At 51.3% G+C, this 22944-nt stretch overlaps 1 protein-coding gene across 2 annotated transcripts in view; it reads left to right on the top strand.

Annotated features, from left to right (window-relative positions):
• Window positions 1-1745: 1745 nt before the first annotated feature.
• Window positions 1746-22944, top strand: part of LOC149365615 (uncharacterized) — a 28338-nt gene continuing 7139 nt past the window's right edge. Inside the window, exons 1-16 of one of the 2 annotated variants that reach the window (XM_089544631.1) lie at window positions 1746-2225; window positions 2737-3688; window positions 4537-4794; window positions 5447-5740; window positions 6807-6941; window positions 7666-7794; window positions 10927-11133; window positions 11835-11996; window positions 13397-13583; window positions 15016-15152; window positions 15413-15533; window positions 16182-16346; window positions 16964-17110; window positions 17705-17826; window positions 19046-19342; window positions 20938-21050. In XM_089544631.1, the coding sequence (XP_089400757.1) occupies window positions 1897-2225; window positions 2737-3688; window positions 4537-4794; window positions 5447-5740; window positions 6807-6941; window positions 7666-7794; window positions 10927-11133; window positions 11835-11996; window positions 13397-13583; window positions 15016-15152; window positions 15413-15533; window positions 16182-16346; window positions 16964-17110; window positions 17705-17826; window positions 19046-19342; window positions 20938-21050 (3755 nt within the window). In that variant the 5' untranslated portion in view covers window positions 1746-1896. Of the gene's footprint in view, window positions 2226-2736; window positions 3689-4536; window positions 4795-5446; window positions 5741-6806; window positions 6942-7494; window positions 7795-10926; window positions 11134-11834; window positions 11997-13396; window positions 13584-15015; window positions 15153-15412; window positions 15534-16181; window positions 16347-16963; window positions 17111-17704; window positions 17827-19045; window positions 19343-20937; window positions 21051-22944 lie in introns of both variants that reach the window. The other variant, XM_089544623.1, reaches the window with a different exon arrangement.

Genomic DNA, 22944 nt, shown 5'->3' with positions numbered 1-22944 from the left:
ATGTAGCGAAATACATACGGGAGTGAAGGAAGAATATTTGTTTGCTGCAAACGCCCGGCAAAAAATATCAGCAATGTATGAAGAATGGTGTTTGTCCTTCTCTTGTCTCGTCTTCCGTTGCGCTGTTTTTTTTTCCAATTCTACAAACAAGTCCAAACCAGCCCGTATTTGCACTCTTGTGGAATCTACAATGTACTTCACATGCGCTCATTGTTTAAGCACTGCACTGCTTTAATGCGGGCGCAATTCGCTGCGATGGTCGTATAAACTCCGAACAGGTACGCAGTGACGACGCGGTATCGTGGAGTCAACTATACGTCGCTGAGAAACACACGGACCACGGGGTTGAAACACCTCACCAACCTGCCTAACGCACTTTGCTTATTGCACTTTTTACTTACTTGCAGGAACAGCTTTTTTTATTTTTTCGAATGTTATTCACACACCGCTGAATAGCAAAATATTCTCATTTCTGAAGCGCATCTTCAAGCGACAAACCACTGCAGTCGCCGGGAGGGAAGAGCGATCGCCGGCTCGCTGCTTGAGAAAGGTCGCGTGGCGCCGCCACCGTCACTGAAACGGCCGAATACGCCGCCTATGTATAAGCTTTACCTGACCTACCAGTGGACCTTTTTTTTGTGTGCCGCGCAGGGTTGGAACAAATGCCATTCTGAGCCTTCGTGAATCCTTACTCTTTTGCAACTATATCGATGGAAGCAGCGAGGTAGGAGAGGTAGTCGAACCGCAACGTATTTTAGAAGTTTGCGGCTCCCTGCTCGAGTACAAGGTCGCCGGTTCGTTACCCAGCCTCATGCCAATGCAGACGAACATGGGAAACCACTCTCGGGCTATGATTTAGGCGCTCACTGAAGAGGCGTTTCGTAGCTGCTATTCTTCCGAAGCGCTCCGCTGCGGTGACGAGCCGTAATCGGCTAAGGCCTACAGCAATGCCCAACGTGGTCGTCCTTCATCAGAAGCATTCCATTACGGTGCTGGTCCGTGGTTGAACTTGGCCACTTTGACGCAGTTTTGGCCTACGTGCTTGTCATTCATTCGAAGCTCTCCGCTGCGGTGTCGGGCAGTTATCAACTTATGCAGCCTTGGGCGAGTGGGACCCCACGTGTTGGTAATTCACCCCATGCCGGGCCGAAACCGGGCCGGTTACGATGCCGGGCCGTAATCGACCTAGGCTATCTAGGGGTATTGGTGCCCCATGTGTTCCTTGTTCACCCTAGGCACTCCACTGCCGTGCAGGTCCGTAATCGACCTAGGTGCCCCGTACTGTGATCCTTTATACTATGCACACCGCTGATTTGCCGGCTTGTAATCGACCTATACGGTGCCTTGCTTACGCCACCTAGGCTTAGCTGTGCCCCAAGTGGCAGTCGCCCATCGCCTAGCTAGTCGCCTAGGTAGTCTACCAAGGCCTTAACATTAGTAGGTCATCTCCCTGATCGGTGGAAACTACTTGGCTTGAATCCCGATACCCCGATGATTTTTACAGCAGACTTTAAGGACGTTTTGCGAGATGTTCCTCATTTGTAGATTGCCTAGCCGCCTCTGCGATTCCAAGTAAGGCTGGAAGTACGCGGTGCTTAATGTTTCACGAAGTGGTATTGCCGTGTTAACTGCATGCCCGGCTATTATGGCAGAACGAAGTCGTGGTGCCTAACGTCAGGAGCGCTGTCACTGACGCCCACGATGCAGCTGCTGAATTTAACCATAATTACTTATTAAAAACTTCTTTGCAGCTCGTATCAAAGGCCAAGAAATCGAGCACTTCCGGGTCTGCCCCTTGGTCTTCTAGCTTGGCTGCCGCTCCAGAAGAAGACATAGTCGAATTCAACGCAGAAGCCAGTCGAAGAGTTTGAAAAGGCAGCATAGCCATCTGCCGCAATGACGCTTCCTACAGAGCCGTTGTTGCTTCCTACAGAGCCGTTGTTGCTTCCGGGGCCGACGCCATCGGTGTCCAGGTTCTGCGTTCGCAAACGGCAGGACGACTGCCGGGAGATGACGCTGCGCGTCCATTGTCTGGAGTCCGGCTGGGGCACGCCGACAGCAACTCAGCTGCGGCGGCTGCTAGGCCTGCATTGCGCCGTGGACCAGGTGGTGGCCGGAGACCGTTGCGAGGTGGCCGTCTACGAAAGCCCCAACTGGACAGCAACCATGACACTGCGACTCGAGCGGTCACCCAAGGACTCGTTCATGCATATCGTACTTAAGTGGTGAGCACGACAAGTCGTTCTCGCTTTGCCCTTGCCTGTCTTCTTTCGGCTTCAGCAATCATTTTGTCAAGTCTGCACTGTCGCGTAAGTTGAGAAACTCCTCATGTGCCCTGACATGGGTCCAAAACGCGGAGGTTAGCTGATGCGTGCGTACTGGAGTTTAGGTGACTGCAGCGCCATTTGGGCAAACCAAATGCATATTGAACCACTACTATTTATATGGTGATCGAGGGGAAAGGCTGTCGAGCTTCATAAACAACTCACTGCGCGAATCATTGTTGACACCTCCGTCTGTTCAGTCTCAGAAACCGAGAGGCGTTTATGCAGACATCTCGATGCATAATTTCGTCACTGGTGCAATTAAAGAACTATCGGTTTCTGCATGCTCATAGCCGCCGTACTGAGGTGGTTGAGGGTGGTGACAGTACCGCCATTTCAGTTCGAAGATATCGCTTCATGTGCCTGTACCGACTTTTGGTTCCGCATGCCCATTTTACTTTCTTATCCGCAGGTGCGACCAAGACCAGGACGCGGCCAATAACGGCACGACTGCGGGCAAGTCTGGCCCGCCAGAATGGTGGCTCGGATCCGAGGAGCTGGAGGAGCACTGCGACCCATACGACAGCGAGGTCGCCATGGAGCACAAGGACGTACCCGTAAACGCGTTTGCCCTCGGCTGCTTCCTCGGGTACAACACGTTTGTGGCGCACTTTGACAGTGCCTACACCACGCCGCCTCCACCACCGCCACCGCCCTCGTCGTCGAAGTCTTCATCCTCCCCCTCTGGTAAAACAAAGTCTGTGAAGCGGGGAAAGAAAGGAAGAGGGACCAAGTCAAGCTTCCCGTCAGATGGGACAAGCTCGCCAAGGAAGTCGTCTTGCCCCAACAACCAGTCACCCGACGCGAAGCTGGCCTCACCGAAGAGCTCGCCGGCAGGAACGCTCGGGGAAGTTCAATCCATGAAAGCACCGCCTACTAAGACGCCTTCACCGGATAAGGTTTTTGCCGAGACGCTGCCGCAGCCTGTTCCACCAAAGCCGTCCACGACGCAGGGTTGTGACCACGCGCCTCCGGCCCCGCAGAAGACATCTTCCCCTAGTGCGTCTAAGCCGTCGTTAATGTCGCCTCTAAAAGTGGAAATACCGGCGTCATCGCCGCCTGCTGAGTTTGCTGCACGGGCACCGACTGTGGCACCGCGGAGCGGACTTCCGGCCTCCTGCAACTGGTCGGCGCTGCCGGCAACTAAGGAGACGTCTGTTTCACCGTCCCCTCCGTCACCTTGTGAGAAAGAGTCATCAGCATTCTCCACGCCTTCTAAGGAAGACGCTGAGAGTGAGCTTGCGAGTCCGAAGCCCTCAGTGACATCTTGTGCATCGTCGTCGATCTCGACGTCGCGTACGCCGTCCTCAATGACGAGGAGCCTCAAGCCGCTGCCGCCTGCGCCCTCGTCTGAAGGATTTAAGGTGACATGATATTTCAGTATAGGTGTTCTCAGACGGACTCCTTCCAAAATTTGAGAGTTATGGCAGCTGTGAATGGTTGCATGATGAACGGTCATGAGAATAAACATTGCTGCTGTCGGTGAGGGTGTATGATAACCTAAAAACACAGCGTGAATCGCAAGCGAGATATGAGAAGAGTAGTCGGCACTATATCAGGCGATACGACGGAAGTGGAAGCTCATATATGCACATTAAAACTAACGCTGTCCTCCCAGATCAGATCATGGGTGCGTGAAGGCAAGGGAAATTTTCTTGCATGATAGCCATGCACTTTACACAAGGGCGTTTCCATTCATCTGCATGCCCCACTAGTCGGATTGGCTTGCTTGACGGGGAGCATAAATTGCCGTGCGGATGAAATTCATGTGACAAGCAGCTCCAGAAAAATACCAGCTCCAGAAAATTTATACAAATACCAGTAAGAGAGAGAGGTGCGGTGCATTACACGGCAAGGTGGTTTAAAACAGTTTTATATACTGCGGCCTGTATAAACGACCTGCGATTCACCGTTCAAGTTTTCTTAGGGCACAGCGATTTGAAGGAGTGACGCTCTGTTGCATGACATCGCTGATGCGGATGCTATGCCGTGCCCATCCTCAGTCTTAGAGAGGACTTTCAAGGGCTGTATACACAGTGCTTCTCCCTACATATAGCGCTTGGAGCGCCAAGAATGTATTATCCACTCTGCATGGTGCAAAACTGTACCGACATGGATAGACCTGCGATTCTTAGGAAGTAGTGTAAGTTCACAGTTTGAGCGGAAGAACCCGGTTTTAGAGCTGTCTTCTGAACGCCTTCTTTTCCACCAGGTGACCCAGTGCAATGCGCACTTTGAGCACTGTTCCAATGGGCTGTACCTGTACTTCGTGGACGTCCGCAAGCGGAGCTCCACGCTGTACCGGCTGCTGGTGCGGTACTCGAACGTCTGCCGCATCATTCTACGCAAGACGTCGACAACAGCCACTATTGTCTACCTGCACCTGTTGCACCCGCCGCTGCTGTACAAGGTGTGCGCCGGTAACAGCGCCACTAGCCAGTGCAACCGCGAGGGTGACTACCTGCCACAGGTGAGCAGTGCTGTATCGTTAAGTGCTTTCAGTGCGCTAAAGAGAAAGCCTAGCTGTCTCCAAGAACTGTTCTGCGCTCTTACGGTTTCTCTATCCCACATATCCGTATCCCATTCACGAAGCTTAGTGGTAGAGTGACAGTACAGTCGTGACTTAACTGCATTGTTTGTTTGGCAAACATTAAGCTGCGACAATGGCGGTTCATAGAAGCTCCTTACTAAGACAGCCATTAGTGTAGATGATGGGCGCTGAAAATGATGTCAGTCATCATCAGCAGCAGCAGTCAGACTGTGCCCACTGCAGGACAAAGGCCTTTCCGTATCCCTCCGTTTAACCCCATCCTTCGCCAGCTGCGGTGAACTTATCTCCGCAAACTTCCTAATTTCATCCGCCCACCTTACTCTCTGCCTCCAACTGCTAAGCTTGCCTTCTCTTGGAATCGAGTCTATATCGAGTCTGTTACTATAAAGCACCATCGGTTATCGTGCCTTCCCATCACGTGGCCTGCCCATGCACTGTTCTTTATTTCGACCGGGATATCATTAACTTGCGTTTGTTCCTTCACCCATGAAATAATAACAGCAGTTCAGTTCAGCCAGCTTTAAAATAAGGGACACACCAGCCTGCTCAGCCAACCCCTTGCCTGACGCAGTTCGACCTGTCCGAAACCACCCCGTGGGACCGGGCCGTCGAGTTCGGCGAAGGACCCTTCAAGTGCGGCTCCGACGTTCTGGGCAGGAGCCGCGTGATGCGGCTGACGCTCAGCGGACCCCGCCACTGGGCGCCCCTCTGCAACCTGATCCTGCGCACGCGCAACAACGCGCAGGTGTTTTACGCGCCCGTGCGCGAGTTGCAGGCGCGCCAGCTGAAGGCAGTGGCCAGGCCCAGCGTGCAGGACTTCGGCGTCATGTACGCCTTGCTCAGCGTCTGGTCCGAGAGCTTCCAGGTAGGGTTTCAACTCACTTAACGGATTTCTTACCCCCAACAACAGATATCGAAAGTGGACGAATTGAAAATTTCCCGGAAACGTCGGCATCGAACCGCGTATCCCCGGGAACATTTCTTCTTCTTGTCATTTCCAAGCATCCCGCTCGCTAAAGGGTGCGCTCATGCCTAACAAAACTGCCAGAAACCGACAGACATGCAAGACAGTCAGTACAAGATTGCCGTTACGTGGCGATATATACATCGGGATTAGATCAAGTACACGACATAACTTTCATGTACTTGACCTCATGAAGATTCATGTCAAGTACATTCTAAACGTACCCGCCGCGGTGGCCCAGTGGCCACGCTGCTCGGCTACTGACCCGGAGGACCCGGGTTCAATCCCGGCCGAAGCGCCACGTTTAAATGAAGGCGAAGCGCAAAGGTGCCCGTGTACTGTGCGATGTCAGTGCACGTTAAAGAGCCCCAGGTGGTCGAAATTTCCGGAGCCCTTCACTATGGCGTCCCTCATAGCCTGAGTCGCTTTGGAACGTTAACCCCCCCCCCCCCCCCCCCCATACGACACCTTTCCATTCTGAATGGAGAATTAAATAAAGGTTATGGGGGTTCAACGTCCCAAAGCGACTCAGGCTATGAGGGACGCCGTAGTGAAGGGCTCCGGAAATTTCGACCACCTGGGGCTCTTTAACGTGCACTGACATCGCACAGTACACGGGCCTCTAGAATTTGATAAGGGTTATCACGAGTGAACGGATGCTGCTTCAAAAGTAGGCTACACCGCGTGGTCGTATCTTCGCTCTTGATTAATAAAGGTGATCTTCGTTCGGTTATTTGCTGCCATCGATGTTCTGGCATATCGCGCTTTACCGCATACTGACGTAAATAGAAAACTGCGTCATTATTCTATGCGCGCATTTTTGCGGACTTACGGTGTCATTCGGTTTGTTTCTATGTGGCAGCTTCTCGAAACCAAAGTTGAACAAAGATGGCGGATTACTCCAACGGTGCTTGAAAAGGGCACATTCGAACGCGGACGAGTAACACGTGGATTGTCGCCTTTGCAGGTCACCGATGAGCTCGCGATGGACCCTCAGAGCTGCCGGGAAACATTCAACGAGTTGGCTGCGCGCGCCGAGGAGTGTCCCCGTGCCCTGGAAGAAGCCCTCTTCGAGATATATTTCTCGCTTAGCCAGGGAAGGGTGAGAACCTTATTGGCAAGCTTAAGGGCTCTCGTAATGGCCATGCCCCTGCTCTAGTGGGGAACGCTTTTGACGATAGAAAAGACGTTAAGAGAAAAAGAAGTGCAAGACTGCGCTCGAGTGATCCGCGGATATATTGATTGTTACAGTGGAATCTTCCATTATTTGAAAAAATTGCGTTCAGAAACGTTTTCCCGCTCAAAAATGTTTTTGTCCAGAATTGTTGGGTATGAATAGGGGCACACGGAAAAGTGAGCGGTGTGTAGCCTATAGAGATTCGATGGCATTTTCAGGAGCTGAATATCAAGGTGTCATTTTAAGCGAAAAGTTAAGATTACTTTACACGTAGGAAGTGCCGGTGAGCCCTGAGCCTTATCATGTATATTTATTTTTATTTCATTTCTTTTCGGACTATAACCTTATCTTCTTTCTTGAATCCCTTTGGATGTTTTCTGTGCATGAACGTTATTGCCTCTTAGTCGCCCTGGTCACTGTGCAACGCTGCAGCAACACTTAATCCAGCGCATCAAGAACAGCGTGACACCGCGCGCAGGTGTTCTGGTTCCGCACCGCCCTGGAGCGCCTGTATTTCCGGTATCGGGCGCACCGGCAGCGCACCGACGCCTTCACAGGCTCGGTGATCGCCCAGGAGCTGCCGTCCCATATGGTCAAGGTGCGCAAGGTGATCCTTACGCCCACTCGACGCGTCTACCTGCCGCCGCAGCTGGTGTGCAAGAGCCGCCTGCTTCAGCACTTCGACCCAGATTACGCCCTGCGCATCGTCGTGCGGGACGACGATTGCAAGCTCATCTCCTTCTCGCTGGGTGCCTGCAAGGACGACTTCCTCAACGCGGTACGGTGTTTAGAGGTTCGCCGTAGCAGGCTTAATTTTTGAACAGGTGCAGTGGCTGAAACACGAGAAAAAAATAGGCTGTGGTTTAGCTCTGGTTAACCCTAATTGAATCGCGAAAGCAATTTAGCGCGTTGTTTCTTCCTCGCTTCCTTCCTTCGTTGTTGCCTCTCTTTCGCGCTCGCCATAACGACTAGAATCCACTGAGGCGTTGTTGTTGTTGCGATTGAGAGAAGGATGAAAAGGAAATTGCACGGGCCAGCCAACTGGCTCCAGCTGAGCCACCACCGCTGCCACGTGCAGATAGAGAAGAGTTAAAAGATAATAGGAAAGATTGAAAGAAAAGACGCGCGTCGCAGCAACAACCACGTCCACCGAAGCGGACGCTGGCTGAAAAAAACAGATAAATGGCCGTAGACGCGATTCGTCACCACCTCCGCTCCACTGAGGTTGTTGTGACTGAGAGAAGGATGAAAAGGAAATTGCACGGGCCTTCCCTACTGGCTCGAGCTAAGCCACCACCGCTTCCACGTGCAGATAGAGGAGAGTTAAAAGATCAAAGGAAAGAGAAAAAGGAAAGAAAAGACGCGCGTCGCAGCAACAACTGCGTCCGCCGGAGCGGACGCTGCTGAAGAAACAAATAAGTGGCCGAAGCCGCGCTCGCCGAAGCGAGGGGCGTATACATATAAGGGAACCCAAGCTCAAGTTTGGGAGCGCGACGCCAGCGCCGAAGCGGCGAGCCGCGGAAACTCGGGGCGCCGCCGGAGCAGACGCCCTGCTAGCTTTGTGTGCACGTGCGACGGGAGAGCCGCGCCAGGCTAAATCTTCGCGCTGACAGACGCGGTCTCGGCGAAGCAAAAAGGAGGTGTACGAAGGCCGTAATGTAAAAACCAAAGCGTATGTACACGGTGATCCACTATTACCGCGAACACGCGAGTATGCGGCCGCGCTCTTCGGAGAGCCAGTGAGCCTGTCCCTACCAAGCACGATAAAAGTGGCAGACGACGCGCAGGCAAGTCGCTCGCTGCTCGATTTTCCAGCCTTGCGACTGCGAGTCGCAAGCCGCTGAACCAATCGGCGAGACAGTCGTGCTTTTGGCAATGACGCCGTCCGCGGACAGTCGAGCTTTCGGCAACGATGTCGCCCGCGGCCACGCCGGGCGACGAACTGCGCTGCTCCCTCGCTGCCGTAGTCGTCGCTAAGCCTAACCATTTCGCATCGATGCTGCAGCTGAGGGCACTTCGGAACTGGCCAGCGCTGTAATAAAGGTGCTACTCGCGTCACCGTTTTACTATGTTCCTCGTCACATAATAAAACAAAGACGTGATCGATTTCCGTGATGCCTTTAACAGCGGAGCCAGGTGACAACAGGCGAGCAGCACTGGACATCAGCAAAGCGGCTTTGGGAAAGAAATGTGCTTGTATCGCAGTTATGACTGCTACCAGCAACTCGGTATTGGCCAACGATCCTCAAAAATGATTCATTTTTGACGTTGCTCTACTCAAGGACTTGGTATAAACGCAAACAAACAATATTAGCGTATTTTTCAGACGGCGGCGGCAGGAAAACAGGCCGGCAGGCAGGCCCTGAGAAGCGCGCCGCTGCCATCATGACGCTCGTACGACTGGGGTGCACATTAATACCGTCACGACATCCTCCTGGTCGCCGTAGTGCATTGCGAATCGCACAGAGCCCGAGTGCAGGAGACGCGGTCAAAGCAGACGAAACTCTCGAAAGCGCGCGAGCAATGTTATTCCGGGGAGTTTTCGTTTTAAGCGAGAAGGCGACCCGCAGGTCGCATTTGCAAGTGTGAACAATGGTGGTCAACTGTTTAGGGGAATACCCCAAGGTAGAGTAGAATGTTGAACTGTTGCCTGGTCGCATGTCCTTTCGACTCGCAAGTAAGTGGATCGGATCGCATGCAACAACTGACAACCACGATCAACAAGTGTCTGGCTTTATTTCGCAGAGCTGATAGTACTTCGCATATTTTTAGCATATAATTATACAGTGGACTTACCTCTAGTTACATGTCATACAGTACGATATTACTCACTCGAGAAACGCATTTTACAGTCAAATGGGTCTCCTCGTCGTCGATCGTCTGCTCCACACAGTAGACGCGACTAATCAGTTTCCCCCCTTTAATTAAGTTTGCATTGCGGAACTGCGCGTCAGACTGAACGATCTTCTTAGAGCCGCAATGCAGGCGACACATCGCGACAGCGCGGGCGCGTGCACTTGCAAGAAAGCGCGTGTGCAAAGAAGCGTGGTGAAAGCAGCGCGAGCAGCGAGCAGCGCCCCAGTTTTTACTTTTCTCCCATAGATGGCGCTGCACATCAGGCGCAGCAGCGCCACCCGGAGTTAGCGGCGACGGCAGCGGCGCCGACGGCGGCGCCATCTGTTGGAGCGCGGCTGCGGCGTTGCTAGGCAACGGCGGCTCAAGGTCGTTCGTGGGCCACGGCCTACGGCTGGTGTGCGACGAGCCGAGCTGGCTGGCGTAGTGTTGCTTTCGCAACAAAAATGGCTGGCGGTATAGCATTGCGAAGCACGAAACGATGTGCGAAAGCACGACTTTTGCAGGTGTACACCACCGCTACGTACCTTAAAGAGAGAATGAGGTGTCCCCTGACCCAGGGAGCCATTTATTCGCCTTTTATTTCCTCAAAAATCGAGGGAGCCGAAACCTTTCGCTTGTTTTGAGGAAAGGAAATGCGCATAACCCGCAGTTTGTTGGTGGACGCCACCGCCTAGTCAGAGGTGTCCACTGAACCAGTGAGCCAGTTACATTTGCACACGCACACACACCCCTGAAACCTGGAGTGCGGCTATAAGTGCTTTAGCACTAAAATGTACAGGAAATAACAGTTTCATACGACAAATGTACGTTAGCAGTGGTAGTACATTTCGAACTCGCACTGATGAACTTCCATTTGCCTATTATAATTTGATTTTAGCGTCGCTTTTTGGTTTCGCTGCTGCATGGATTCAGTTGGGTGGAGTACAGAGGAGGGCACGAAACTGAATAAATATTGGATAGGAACCTTGAGGAAACTTGAGAGATGTGCTCCTTGCGATGACAATGCACAGCTCTCATTAGGTCCTGACTTCAACCATGCGCTCGTTTTGTGTAGGTGATCAAGCCTCCGCTGTCGTCCGGTCTGAAGATTGGCGGCCGCCGATTCATGTTCCTGGGCTGCTCGACGAGCCAGCTGCGCAACCACGGCGTCTGGTTCTACGCGCACGATAGTCAGGGCCGCACCGCGGAGCAGATACGCGATGGAATCGGCGACCTTTCCGCCATCCTCAGCGTGCCCAAGTTCATGGCACGGCTCGGACAGGTCAGAAGCAGTCAAGTTCTTGTTGAGAGAGGTGATGGGATAGGCGACTAAATCGGCATGAAAATCTGTGAGAAAACCTCTTCGCTTTTAGCAACACAGGATGGTGTTTGCAAGGAAGCAGAGCTCAATAACTGCGCCATTCATCTTTGTTCGTCACACCTGTGAGGTCACGTGCATTGCGTTAATCCACATATGTTTGGATAGCATCTTTCGAAACGAGCAGCCTTGTAGCAAAGCGAATCCTTCGTTGATCAATCCACTGCTGGCAGGTCAGTCACGAACGTCCGCAGCGATCAGGCGCCATGAGCAGTGGCTTAAAGCCTGCTCTGAAAATATCTTCGAAATAATACGCCACATCCTGCACATTTTCGAGTCTAATGTAAGAGTGTCGAAATAATTTCAAGAGGGAATGGAGGGTAAGACTAGCTTCCACAAATAATCACGATACTGCACGGACCGTGCCCAGAGGTCTAACCACGCTTATCAGCCTCCTTTGGGAGTACGAGTTGCTCTGCTTGAGGTGTTGCATCCTTTACACACACTCCTCTTTTGTCGGAGACGCCATTCATTATTGTTCTCTAGACTTGCGGAACGGTTTCCCTACTACCGGCTACATAGCCATGAATTCTGTATCACCAGTATTAGAGCCAACCATGCTAAGGTGGTGGCCCACTCGGGAGACCTTTTTTTCTTGTGTGCAGGCCTTTTCGCAGTCGTTGGGTCTACTGACGGTCCCGAGCCAAAACACGACTGTGGAACCGGACATCCGGCACGCAGCCCCTGGGTGCAGCAGCGATGGTTCCCGTCGCGAGTACATTTTCAGCGACGGCATCGGGCGAATATCGCACGCCCTGCTGCGCAAGGTGTGTATATTACCGTCGTTATCGCCAACCAAAGTAATAAACTTATATTCGAGCGTTAGCTCAAAACTCTTCCCACTGTTATACGGCGGGTAGCGGTGAATTTGGCAGGTGCTGAGACTGTTCAGCGCAGTTACCATGGCTCGACAAGCGAAATCGGCAACCTGCCAAAGCGTTGCGAGGCGAGTAGCAGCAGTGCATGGCTCTGCAAAATTCTTTCTCACACCGCTGCAAATGCTCATACACTCGCTTTACACACGCGGTAACATTCCTGTTTTTTTTTTTTGTTACCAACAAAAGCGCTTTTTTTCTGCCTCGCACCTTCCACAACCATCTTATCCGAACGAACTTCCTGAGAGTAACACTCCACCCAGAGTTCTGCCGCCCATACTATGCTTTGCTTCTTTTAGTTAAGAGGGACCATCGGGTGTCTATTGTGAGCAATGCATGCGTTATCAAAGAACAAGTGCTGCCTGCCCACTGCTTACTCATGCGCCGTGCATGTGGCAAGTTTGCATTCCTTGAATGCAGGAACCTATGGTGCATATTGTCACGTTGTAGTGACGGTAATCCAGCAGTCAGGAAAACAGCAACAAGCCTTGCAAACGAAGCTCTTTATTTGGGCTGACTTGCGCCCGCAAAAGAACTGAATCACTCGGCGGCAGCGTAAGCAACAAACGTGCTCGTCAGTCGTCGAACTACGAATGGCCGCTGCTCGCGGCATCGTTCAATTTAAAGCCGGCAAGGAAACTTCGAGATAACAGGTCGAGATCATCTAGAGTAATCTGGAAACACGTAGATGCAGCTGTTCATGGCTGTGAACAATCGAGATTAGTCCAGCCGCTTCTCGCGTCACGAACAAAAATGATAACACCCCCTTAGCGGCCTTGCGCGAACGAACGGACGCTACAATGATACGTGCATGCATGCACTCGTTATCAAAGTCCAAGTGCTGCCTGCCCACTGCCTACTCGTGCATCGTGCATGTGTCAAGTTTGCATTCCTTGAATGCAGGAACCTATGGTGCATATGATGTTTTAGAGCGGCAACTGTATGCGAAACTTCCTCTGGGGCAAGCATTGTCGCCGTCGGTGGCAACCACTATGTCCTAACTAAAAACTCGCCTTCGGGCCGCTTAGAAAGTGTAGAGACTGGGCGCTCTCGGCAATGTGTCCTGTGTGGCTAGGGTGACCTAGCGGATACTGCCATTTTGACGGTAAGAGTGAGAAACATGAGCGCCGGGCCAGGGGAAGGCTTGTACCGGTACGGAACTGGGCATCACTTAATCCCGTAGCTCCCGCATATGAAAAGGCCGTGGATGTTTTTCCTGTTTTTGCATAATGCGTGTAGTGACCTAAATATGTAGTCGTTCGCCGAAGCCTTACTTGTCCGCCCTCCCGCAGGTCCACCACGCCCTGGAGCTAGAGGAAGGGGAGGAGCCGTGCGCCGTGCAAGTCCGCTACGGCGGCTGCAAGGGAATGCTGCTGCTGGACCCGACGCTGAGCGGACGCCGTATCATCTTCCGCGAGAGCATGCGCAAATTCCACTCGGACCACTCCGACCTATACGTGCTGAAGACGAGCAAGCCACGTACGTTGCCTTCATGCGCTACGACCATCCACAGAAAGGGCTTAGATAAGCAGCTGGTTCCGGAGGCACATAATTCTGAATATACAACTCAAGAACGAAGCGGCTTTTCTCCGTCAAAGGAGTCCCGTCCAGCCAATGGCGTCGGCCGACTCTCATGACCCAGCTAGCGTTACAGTGCAGGCAGCGGCGCGGCAATGAAGGGAGGTGACTATCCCCTACCATAGAGGGAGTAGGCAATCGCCTTTCATCTGCCACTTCCAGCACTGTCACGATAGAACGGTCGTGAGAATCGGCCGACGCGACTTAAAACGAAACCACTTAAACTCCTTTGACGGGTAAAAGCTGCTTCGTTTTTCATTTGTATGCCACTATAGTTGCGCTATGTCCTAATGGGCTTGTGCTGGCTTCTTACGCGTATCTTAGCATAATTTTAAGCGATTCATACTTGGGGTTTTTTTTACAGGCATGCTGCTTAAGTGCAATGCCAATTTTTTTTATTTTTTTTTACGTGGCCATGTACAGTCATCGACCAAAGTTTACGGGAAGCAGGTTTGTAGACAAAATTTTCCTCGCGGTCAGACAAATCTATTAATTGAAAGGCCAGAAAACGAGAGGAGAATGCCTGCTCTACCCAGTGGAATGAATACCAAATGAATGAATAGCGACGCAAGACGGTGCAATTTTTTACGCGAAAATTTGAGTGTACTTAGAAGGGTCAGGGTTCGGGCTAGTGGGTAGTCAACATGAGGATCCATAGCGCACAAAATTGAAGGGACACAACACAAGCGGTAAACTTCCACTGAACGATCTTTATTTGGCGCGGACAACCTTATAAAGGTCACGTAAGGAAAATTGCGTTAGTGATCCTTCGGTGCCATTATCAAAAAAGGACTTAGCTTTCTTGGATTCAAGGCAGCGAGCGATAGTGTGAAACGTGCTCACTGATTGGTGGCTTGCATTGTGTTTTTTTTCTCATTCCTGACACGTCATGAACTTGACAAGATAATCATTGTTAGTAATCTTTACCTGTACCTTACGTGATCTTTAAAAGGTTGTCCGCGCCAAATAAAGATCGTTCAGTGGAAGTTTAGCGCTTGTGTTGTGTCCATTCAATTTTGTGCGCTATGAATCCTCATTTTGAGTGTACATTTGCCTCTCAGTGAGGGGCAAACATCTATGACTTAATGCTTGAAACGATGACAGTCATCACTGTTCTGTACTTTTGTCGTAGCTACCACAAGTAGGCAGAAGGCATAGTCATCGAGCCAGAGTATGTTATGAAGCATGGAGGGGGGCGCCTTCCTTCTGCGTTGGACTTCACTGATTTGACGTTGAGTACAATTCGTGGCATGCGTTGCATAAAGTAGTAGATTACTGCAAGATGATCACATTTTGAGCTTGCAGCGCAAACAGCATGTACGGCTCCTCGCAGGCGTTCTTTACCTGAACCGACCTATGATCACCATCTTGGAGCAAGGTGGCATCAGGGCCAAGGTGTTCCTGACGCTGCAGAACAGAATTCTCGACTCCTTCATCGACAGTATGATGGATCCCCACGAGGCCGCGCAGGTGAAAATTTACTTCCATGTTCGCAGCATTTGTGCCATGTGTGATGTCAGTGTTTGCAGTGTTCTGCATATAACAGAAGCCCATATACGACAGCCGATCCCATTTTAGTCTAATTACTGAAGCCCATGTACGACAGCCGATCCATTTTAGTCGAAATTCGAGAAAAGGTTCAGGATTTCGGCGCCCGGGGGCAACGGCCTATGAAGCAGGACGGTGATTATGAGCATATGACGAAACTGGGCGCCTTATTAACTGCGCAGGTTCTGTGCGCCTACTGCGCCATGCGTCTTCCGTACAAGGAGCTGGCTGGCGTGGGCATCGACCTGACAGTGGAGCCCTTCTTTCGGGCTCTGGTTCGCGCCGTCAACAAGAAGGTCCTCAGTGAGTGAAACGCACGAGCTTAAACGCTTTTGTTGGTTTCGTAGTCTGGGAAGAAGGCGTAGAGAGGCAGCATCCTGGCCCTGACTACGTATTTTGTTTATTAGTTACGCTCATTTTGCAGGACCTACTAAAGTTATTGCAAATTTCCAATTGCTTCACGAGATTTTCCTTGTTGGTTTTGTGCGCATGGTTAGCGTAATCATAAGATTCTTGAGATGAGGTGTATGTAACGGACAGTATTTTAAATGCGCGAGATGAGAGACCATCCAAAAAGCTATCGCTTGGATTATCCGAGCCTATTGCGGCAATCATTGTAGTTATGGCACTTGGCAGCTAGTATAAACCCGCATTTCTAGAACGCGGTATTTGGTCTTGTGTGCCTTCAGTCAGTGAACAAGATATTTCTGGCTCGTGGACGTGTCTTGTAATCGCCGACGAAGGCATATGGCGCCTAAAAGGCTGGCTTAACATTCAGAAACTTTTGGCAAAAATTAAAGATGGTCCATAAAAATCAATGTTTCCTGAGGGCCAACATCAGCTCGTAAGGCATCGAATGGCCCTCAGGAAGCATGCTGAAACTTGTCTACAACAATGCGTGAACGACGAACCGTTGACTATTCAAAACGGACAATGTATGCGCTTACGCAGAGGAGCTGAGGACCAAGGCTCGTATCCTGGTTCCTCCGAACTACGGGCGCACCATGTTCGGCGTGCTGGACGAGACAGGCACGCTCGAGTACGGACAGGTATTCGTCCAGTACCATAACGACATGCTGCGGTACAAGGTCAACGACCCCGCGACCATCCTGGAAGGTATCCCGTCAACTTGATTTCGTGCTAGCAAGCACTGTGCAGCATGGTCTGGGTGCGCTTAGGCAGCAGCTATCGGAAAGGTCCACGAATGTGAACGTGGTTGGAAACGGTAGAGGCATAAAGTACCCGAGTACAAGCTTTGAAGGCATGCATACGTGCTGCGTGTTCGCGGGCGATTTTCTTGACACAGTGTCTGTGTCGTCCTTTTGCGCGAAGACTTATGGCGAATGAAGTATCTGACCAACTAGCCTGACAACAACTCTTACTAAAGTATATGCACCAGATAAGTCCCGGATATATCTTGGGACACATCCGTTGTTTGCAACCCGTGGTATGGGATCGATGCTTTTATGTTGGCGACGCGGGATATGCAATCAAACAATATACATCCTGTTGTGCTTCGCTACTCGCGGTTGCGAAACTGACGTCCGGAGCGGAAAGAGTATATTAAGAACCACCATTTTATCTATGGGCTTGCAGTGGAAGAAATATTTTATTTCCGTTATATTATATCGCAGGTTAGGTGGAAGGTTAATGCATGGTGTTAATTTTTTTTTCACCTGAATTTGCAGCCCCACTTGGCGTCAGTGTCACTGAGTTCTCCGTGTGATGCGCAGGCGACGTGATTGTGACCAAGAACCCGTGCATGCACCCTGGGGACATCCGCAAGCTGAGGGCGGTGAATGTGCCCCAGCTGCACCACGTGCGCGACTGCATTGTCTTCCCTCAAAAGGGGGAGCGGCCACACCCGGACGAGATGGCAGGTACTGCACAACCTTCCTGGAGCGCTCCATGTTGACACTGTGCTACGCGGGGACGGATACAACCGTCGCTTTCCACGTTTGTGACTGAGAGCTTGCCTTAGTTCACATGCGTGTTAAGACTACGCTCTGCCAAGGCCGGGACCCCGTTGTCTTTGCCTCCAGAAGACACCGGATACCTCCGTCGACGCTTAGAACTCGTAATTCTGCAGAGACACATTGAACGCCTACTGGCGTAATGACGGAAAAATCCCTCGCTTTCACCTTTCGTAACTGCGAATTTCTAGCATTGGGCAAGCATTCAGAAAGTGTACCAGACCTTGCATGATTTGTGGAAGGAGGCACAGCGCTTGTCAATCGCTAAAAAGAAAGTGAACGGCGCTTTTTCTCTGAACCGTGGTTTGTCTGAACCTGCATGCCGTGAGCGCTGTCACAGCATGAGCAAAAATGCACTGCGAGGATGCATGATCTGTAGCGCAAAATATTTCGTAGTTTGGGCTCTAGTCGTAGAGGCCCATTCACCATAACTGCTTTTACAGACGTCCGCAGACAACTTGTTTCTAATGGTCCCTTAATGTGGTCTCTACCTGCGCTCAGGTTCTGATCTGGACGGCGACGAGTACTCAGTGCTCTGGTACGAGGACCTCATCTTCAAGAGCAACTGCAACCCCATGAACTACTACAGCGACCCGCCCAAGGAACGAAAGGCGCCCATTGGGGTGAGCAATATCGTTTAGTTTGGTTTATTGGGGTTTAACGTCCCGAAGCGACTCAGGCTACGAGGGACGCCGTAGTGAAGGGCTCCGGAAATTTCGACCACCTGGGTCGAAATTTCGACCACCTGGGGTTCTTTAACGTGCCCTGACATCACACATTACACGGGCCTCTAGAATTTTGCCGCCATCGAAATTCAGCCGCCGCGGCCGGGATCGAACCCGTGTCTTTCGGGCCAGCAGCCGAGCGCCGTAACCACTGAGCCACCGCGGTGGGCTGAGCAATATATCTGATTTCTCCTGTTAGCCTTCCTAGGTCTTAATCTGGGTAGGGGAAGGGCTTGTTAATTTTGGTGAGGTATTTTAGGTGCTATTGGGCCAGTTGCACCAACTGGAGTAGTCCCTACGACGATAAGAAATTTCTCAGGCAATTCAGCGGTGGAATACGACGGCGAAACCTTGATTAACACTTACTGATCGCAAGTGAGGCGTAATAAGGCCCTAATATGTTGCAAGCGTCCTTTTATTTTGAAAAGAGCCACTATTCGAGTTATGGTTCCGTTGTAGAATATGCTACAGCCCTGATAAACCCCTCGTCTACGTCTCGGAAGTTTTACTTGCATGTAGAAAGCATAAATAAAAGGACACCTGGCTGTTCATTTGGCGCTCGCAAGAGGCAACCCTCTTTGCTCAATTATGATTTTACATTGCAAACCTATCGTCGTTTTGATGATGTCAGGTTGATAGCGGTGGCTGAACCATTGGACAACGTTCGTAGCTAAGTGAGCATAACCAAAATTATCCGAGCAGATGATCTTTCACAAAGAAAATCATCCGATACTTTCTTATAAACTTGTCTGAGCTCCTGCGAGATGTCAATGACGCCGTTCTGAAAGCGTGATGCACGGCTGACCCTATTAAGGATGCTCTTCGGTTAGAAAACGAGATTGTATTAAAGCACATTGAAAGAAATGTAGCGGCTTTGCTACGACTGCGAGGGGACGGCTTCTAAATGTTCATTTCTCGCCGGCTCAAAGTAAAGTCAGCAACGCAGGTCTAGAAGCGAACCGCTCGGTGTCGATCCCTCAACAGTGCGACCTAAGGTTTTGCACACGTGTTAAGACACTCACCTCTTAAGTTTTGGACTGATATAACGGGAGAGTGGATGAATTCTGTTTACCATATTTCTGACGAGAGGACTTCCCTTCTTGTACGGCGACGACAGGTCCAGGACATGGTGGACTTCTTCTGCCAGTACATCAAGGGCGACAAGATCGGCCTGATCGCCAACGCGCACCTCGTCTGGGCCGATATGCTGGACGGTGGCATCAACTCGCGCCGCTGCCGCGACTTGGCGCGTAAGTGCGCCGTCAACCTGGACTTCGCCAAGTGCGGCGACCTGAAGGGCTTCCAGAACTCCGAGAAGCCACCCATGTACCCGGACTTCATGGAGAAGCTCGACACAAAGAACACCTACTGCTCGCGCAAGGTGCTCGGGCAGCTCTACCGGAACTGTAAAAAGGTATACTTCCGCGCTCGCCGAGTTGTGGTTCAGACGGCTACCCTCACTCTGATGACTTTAGCCTACATAAATACAGTTGAACCTCGTCATAACGACGCTGATGGGACCCGGCGATTACTTCCTTATATCCCGTCTTGACAGCTTCCGAGGGTAATTGATCGTTTTTCATAATATCCATCATTTTGTTATAAACCGTTTCGCTATAACGAGGTTCGACTATATGCAGGATATGATGTGTGGGACGATAGTGCTGTTCATAACGCACATGTCTCGCCCACAATTCGTGTTTGCTCCGGGTCTCTGTTGTTTGGCGCTGTCTTTACTACCCTAATTGCGCACTCAGGTTTTAGATCTCGCGAACGGCCACCTCTGCGACTTTTCCAAGAAGCTTAGGTTCCATACGTGGAAATGAGCGACAGGACCGCTGAAAGAGCCGCTGTTTCCTTCAAGGTTGGCATCAGCAAGATCCCTGTTTGAAAACGCTTGAGCAGCATTGCGACAACCGCTAGTTCAGGGCCATCTGAGCTCTTGCACGAACCTGTCGGTCTTCTTGTCGGTTGAATTTGAAGCTAGTTTATTGCACTGTTATAACTTATAAACCCCGTGAAGTTTCTGACGTGAAGGTCATATGTCTGCATAGATGATCGCATGTTGATCATCGCATAAGCAAGTACGTCTTAAGCCTAGTTGGTTCGAGCCGTACTTCTTATGTGATAATTAGCAATATCTCTATGAAGGTCTGAACTGAATAGGTTGCGGCATGAAATTTTTATGAACCACGTAGGACATGACATGCCCTAGATAGTACTCGATGACTGCTTCTGTCGATGTACAGCCTTTGCCAAAAGTTTAGAGCCCAGGGGGTCTGCTTCTGGGCCACATTGCTTTGCTCGTAATGCGTCCTCAGCGTCCAAAATCTCCTGAAGGTAAGAAGATTTTTGGTCCTGCTCCCTCCGATGCGTAGGACTTCCATTAGTGCTACAGGAGCTCCACAATAGTGCTTAGAAGCAAACCCCCTGGGCTCTAAACTTTTGACAAAGGCTGTACTTTGTAACCATCTTGTTCACCGGCATGGGCGAATAGAACCATAGCGTTTGTCTGAATTCAAGAAGCTCAAAAAGCTCTGCTTCTCCCCTCCGTCGAACTGCGGCAGCCTGTTTGGGGTTTTCGTTCTGTGAATCATTGTCAGACTGCCAACTATCAGCATGGGTCTAATGAGGCCTTACGCGACATGTAAATTTTGCTGGGTAGGACAGTTCTGACTTCTTCAACCTGCCCTCAGTTGCTCTATACCGACTACCTTTGAATATCACCACGGGGAAAATTTGATTATTCGCGCCTGGCAGTAGTTCTGAAGACACAGGAAGAATTTTAATGCACTATCGGCGACAAAAGTTGCTGACCCCTCCTTCACGCCGGCCTTAACACCAGGCGTGCATCATCATGTGGCATGGTTCTTCGGAACTTGGAAAGGAGGCCAGTTAACTTTTGACACGGATTATGCGTTCACGGATGCGGTCTGCATTGTTTATTTATGATGTGCTGGATATCCGCATCACCTTTGTGTGTCGTCCTTGTGTGGTTCCGGTGAACAGGTCGAACTGAGCACCGAGTGCCTTGAAGTGGTGGAAGACAGCCTTCCGGACCCTCGACTGCTGCTTGAGGGGCGAGAACAGTTCCTGCTAGAAGCCACGTCCGCCTATAAGCGGTACGCACTGTATCTCTGAACACTACAGTAGACAAAGTGTGCTGCAGCAAAGGAGTCGCAAGATGTTAACCCTTTATCTTAATTATGCCGGTGTTCTCTTGCTACAGTAGGACAAAAAGAAGTTGCAGTGTTTTAGCGTAGTTAACCCGAGCAGGCGTGCGGAAGCATGCGTTTATTCTGTCTCTTCTTGCTGGCATCTGCATGTGCGCGTTTCTCGCTATTCATCTTCGAGCAATCTTTCCACTCTGGGGCAGCTTGCGTGACACTCCTCCGAACTAACCCGAGCTTATCCGAATCACACCGAGCTACACACAAGATTACACACAAGAAAAGGCTAGTCAACACCGGGTCTGGCGCATGCTCCGTGATCAGAATTAGCCACAGCTTCGCGTGCGCAGAACCGAGTGACGTCACAGAAGAGGCGCAGGTGGTCGGAGCGGCCGCCGCCGCAACCGCCGTTGCGACTCCGCCGCCTGACCTTTCGGCGCAGCCAGACGACAAGCGCAGGCTCGGGCTCTTGAGAGAACACGGCTCCCGACCAGGAGTATATTATGTAGACGTAGCAGGGCCATCGCCCACGGGATTTTACACGGCCGCTGTCGTTCACCAGGAAATGCACGTTGGTGGACTCTGTTTTCGAGCGATAGCGCTTGCTGCCGCCCACGCCAATTCGAGAATCATCATTACGGACTCCCGAAAAGCATGTGATCATTACTTGGCAGGGGAGATCTCCCCCTTAGCTGCTTGCATTCTGAGACTGACTGCCACTGATCCAACACCGAAAAGAATCATTTGGGCTCCTGGCCATCAGGGCTTACGAGGTAAAGAGGCCGCTGACGCGGCTGCCCGAGCGCTCATTCACCGGGCTCCTCATCCCAGCTCTTCTGGCTCGGAGATTAACCAGCCGCTGCTGCGATTCAGGGAAATAACACATTATAGCGACAACCACCGTCTTTTCCCGGCCCCTGCAAAAGGGCTGAGTAAGACGGAGGAGCGAACTTTAAGGCGCCTGCAGACAGGTACTCTACTCTGTCCTGCAATCATAAAACATTACGATCCTAACACAGATGGGCGATGACCCCACTGTGGGGAGACCCGTGATATCTTCCACATAGTGTGGGCATGTACTCAAAATCCCCACCTCCCCCCTTCCCCTACCCCTTCCAGAGAGGCATGGGCAAATGCTCTTCCAGAGAGGCAAATGCTCTTCGCTTGAGTCCCAAAGGGCTCTGGTGAAACGGGCGAGAGACGGGGCCTCGTCATGCGGTGTCCCGGACTAGGGACGCCGACCGTGCAGCGGGGCCACTCTATGGCTCCCAAACTCTATTTCAGCAATTAAAAGTTTTCACCACCACCACCGCGCGCTGCTGCGCATGCGCGCCGCCTCCTCACCGCCGGCACTACTGCGCGCTCGCCTCCTCGCCACCGTTTGACCTTTCGCTGCAGCCGCGTGTTTACCACAGTTACTACGCATGCGGGAGGAGGGTTATATAACGCGCTTGCCTACACCGTTATCGTGGTGCTCCCAATGCATTGGGCGCAAACTGCGACAGCCATGACGTCAAACAAAGCATAACTGCAGCTTTTCGCTTGTATATCCAGGCTTAACCAGAGCTAAGCCACTGCAAATTTTCTTTTTAATGTTCAGCACCACGATGCTCGTGGTGGAAGCCGTTCAAAATAGAAGCGTTTGTCCAGATTTCCGGGGCTTGCTTGCGTCATAACCCATCCTTTTCCGTTGCTACATCTCGTGCATGGTTCACTGACATTACCTTCTTTTTCGTTGCATCACCTGCACAGTTCAATAACACTACTTTCTCTAACTTTTCCGTTGCTTGCATCACCTGCATGATTCAGTGACAGTACCTCCTCCCTTTCCGTTGCTTGCATCACC

Source organism: Amblyomma mixtum, chromosome 1 (assembly GCF_055824585.1).
Source record: "Amblyomma mixtum isolate Tamu chromosome 1, ASM5582458v1, whole genome shotgun sequence".
NCBI lineage: Eukaryota > Metazoa > Arthropoda > Arachnida > Ixodida > Ixodidae > Amblyomma > Amblyomma mixtum.
Note: the sequence above shows the minus strand (reverse complement) of the source record. Positions and strands in the feature narration are given on the sequence as shown.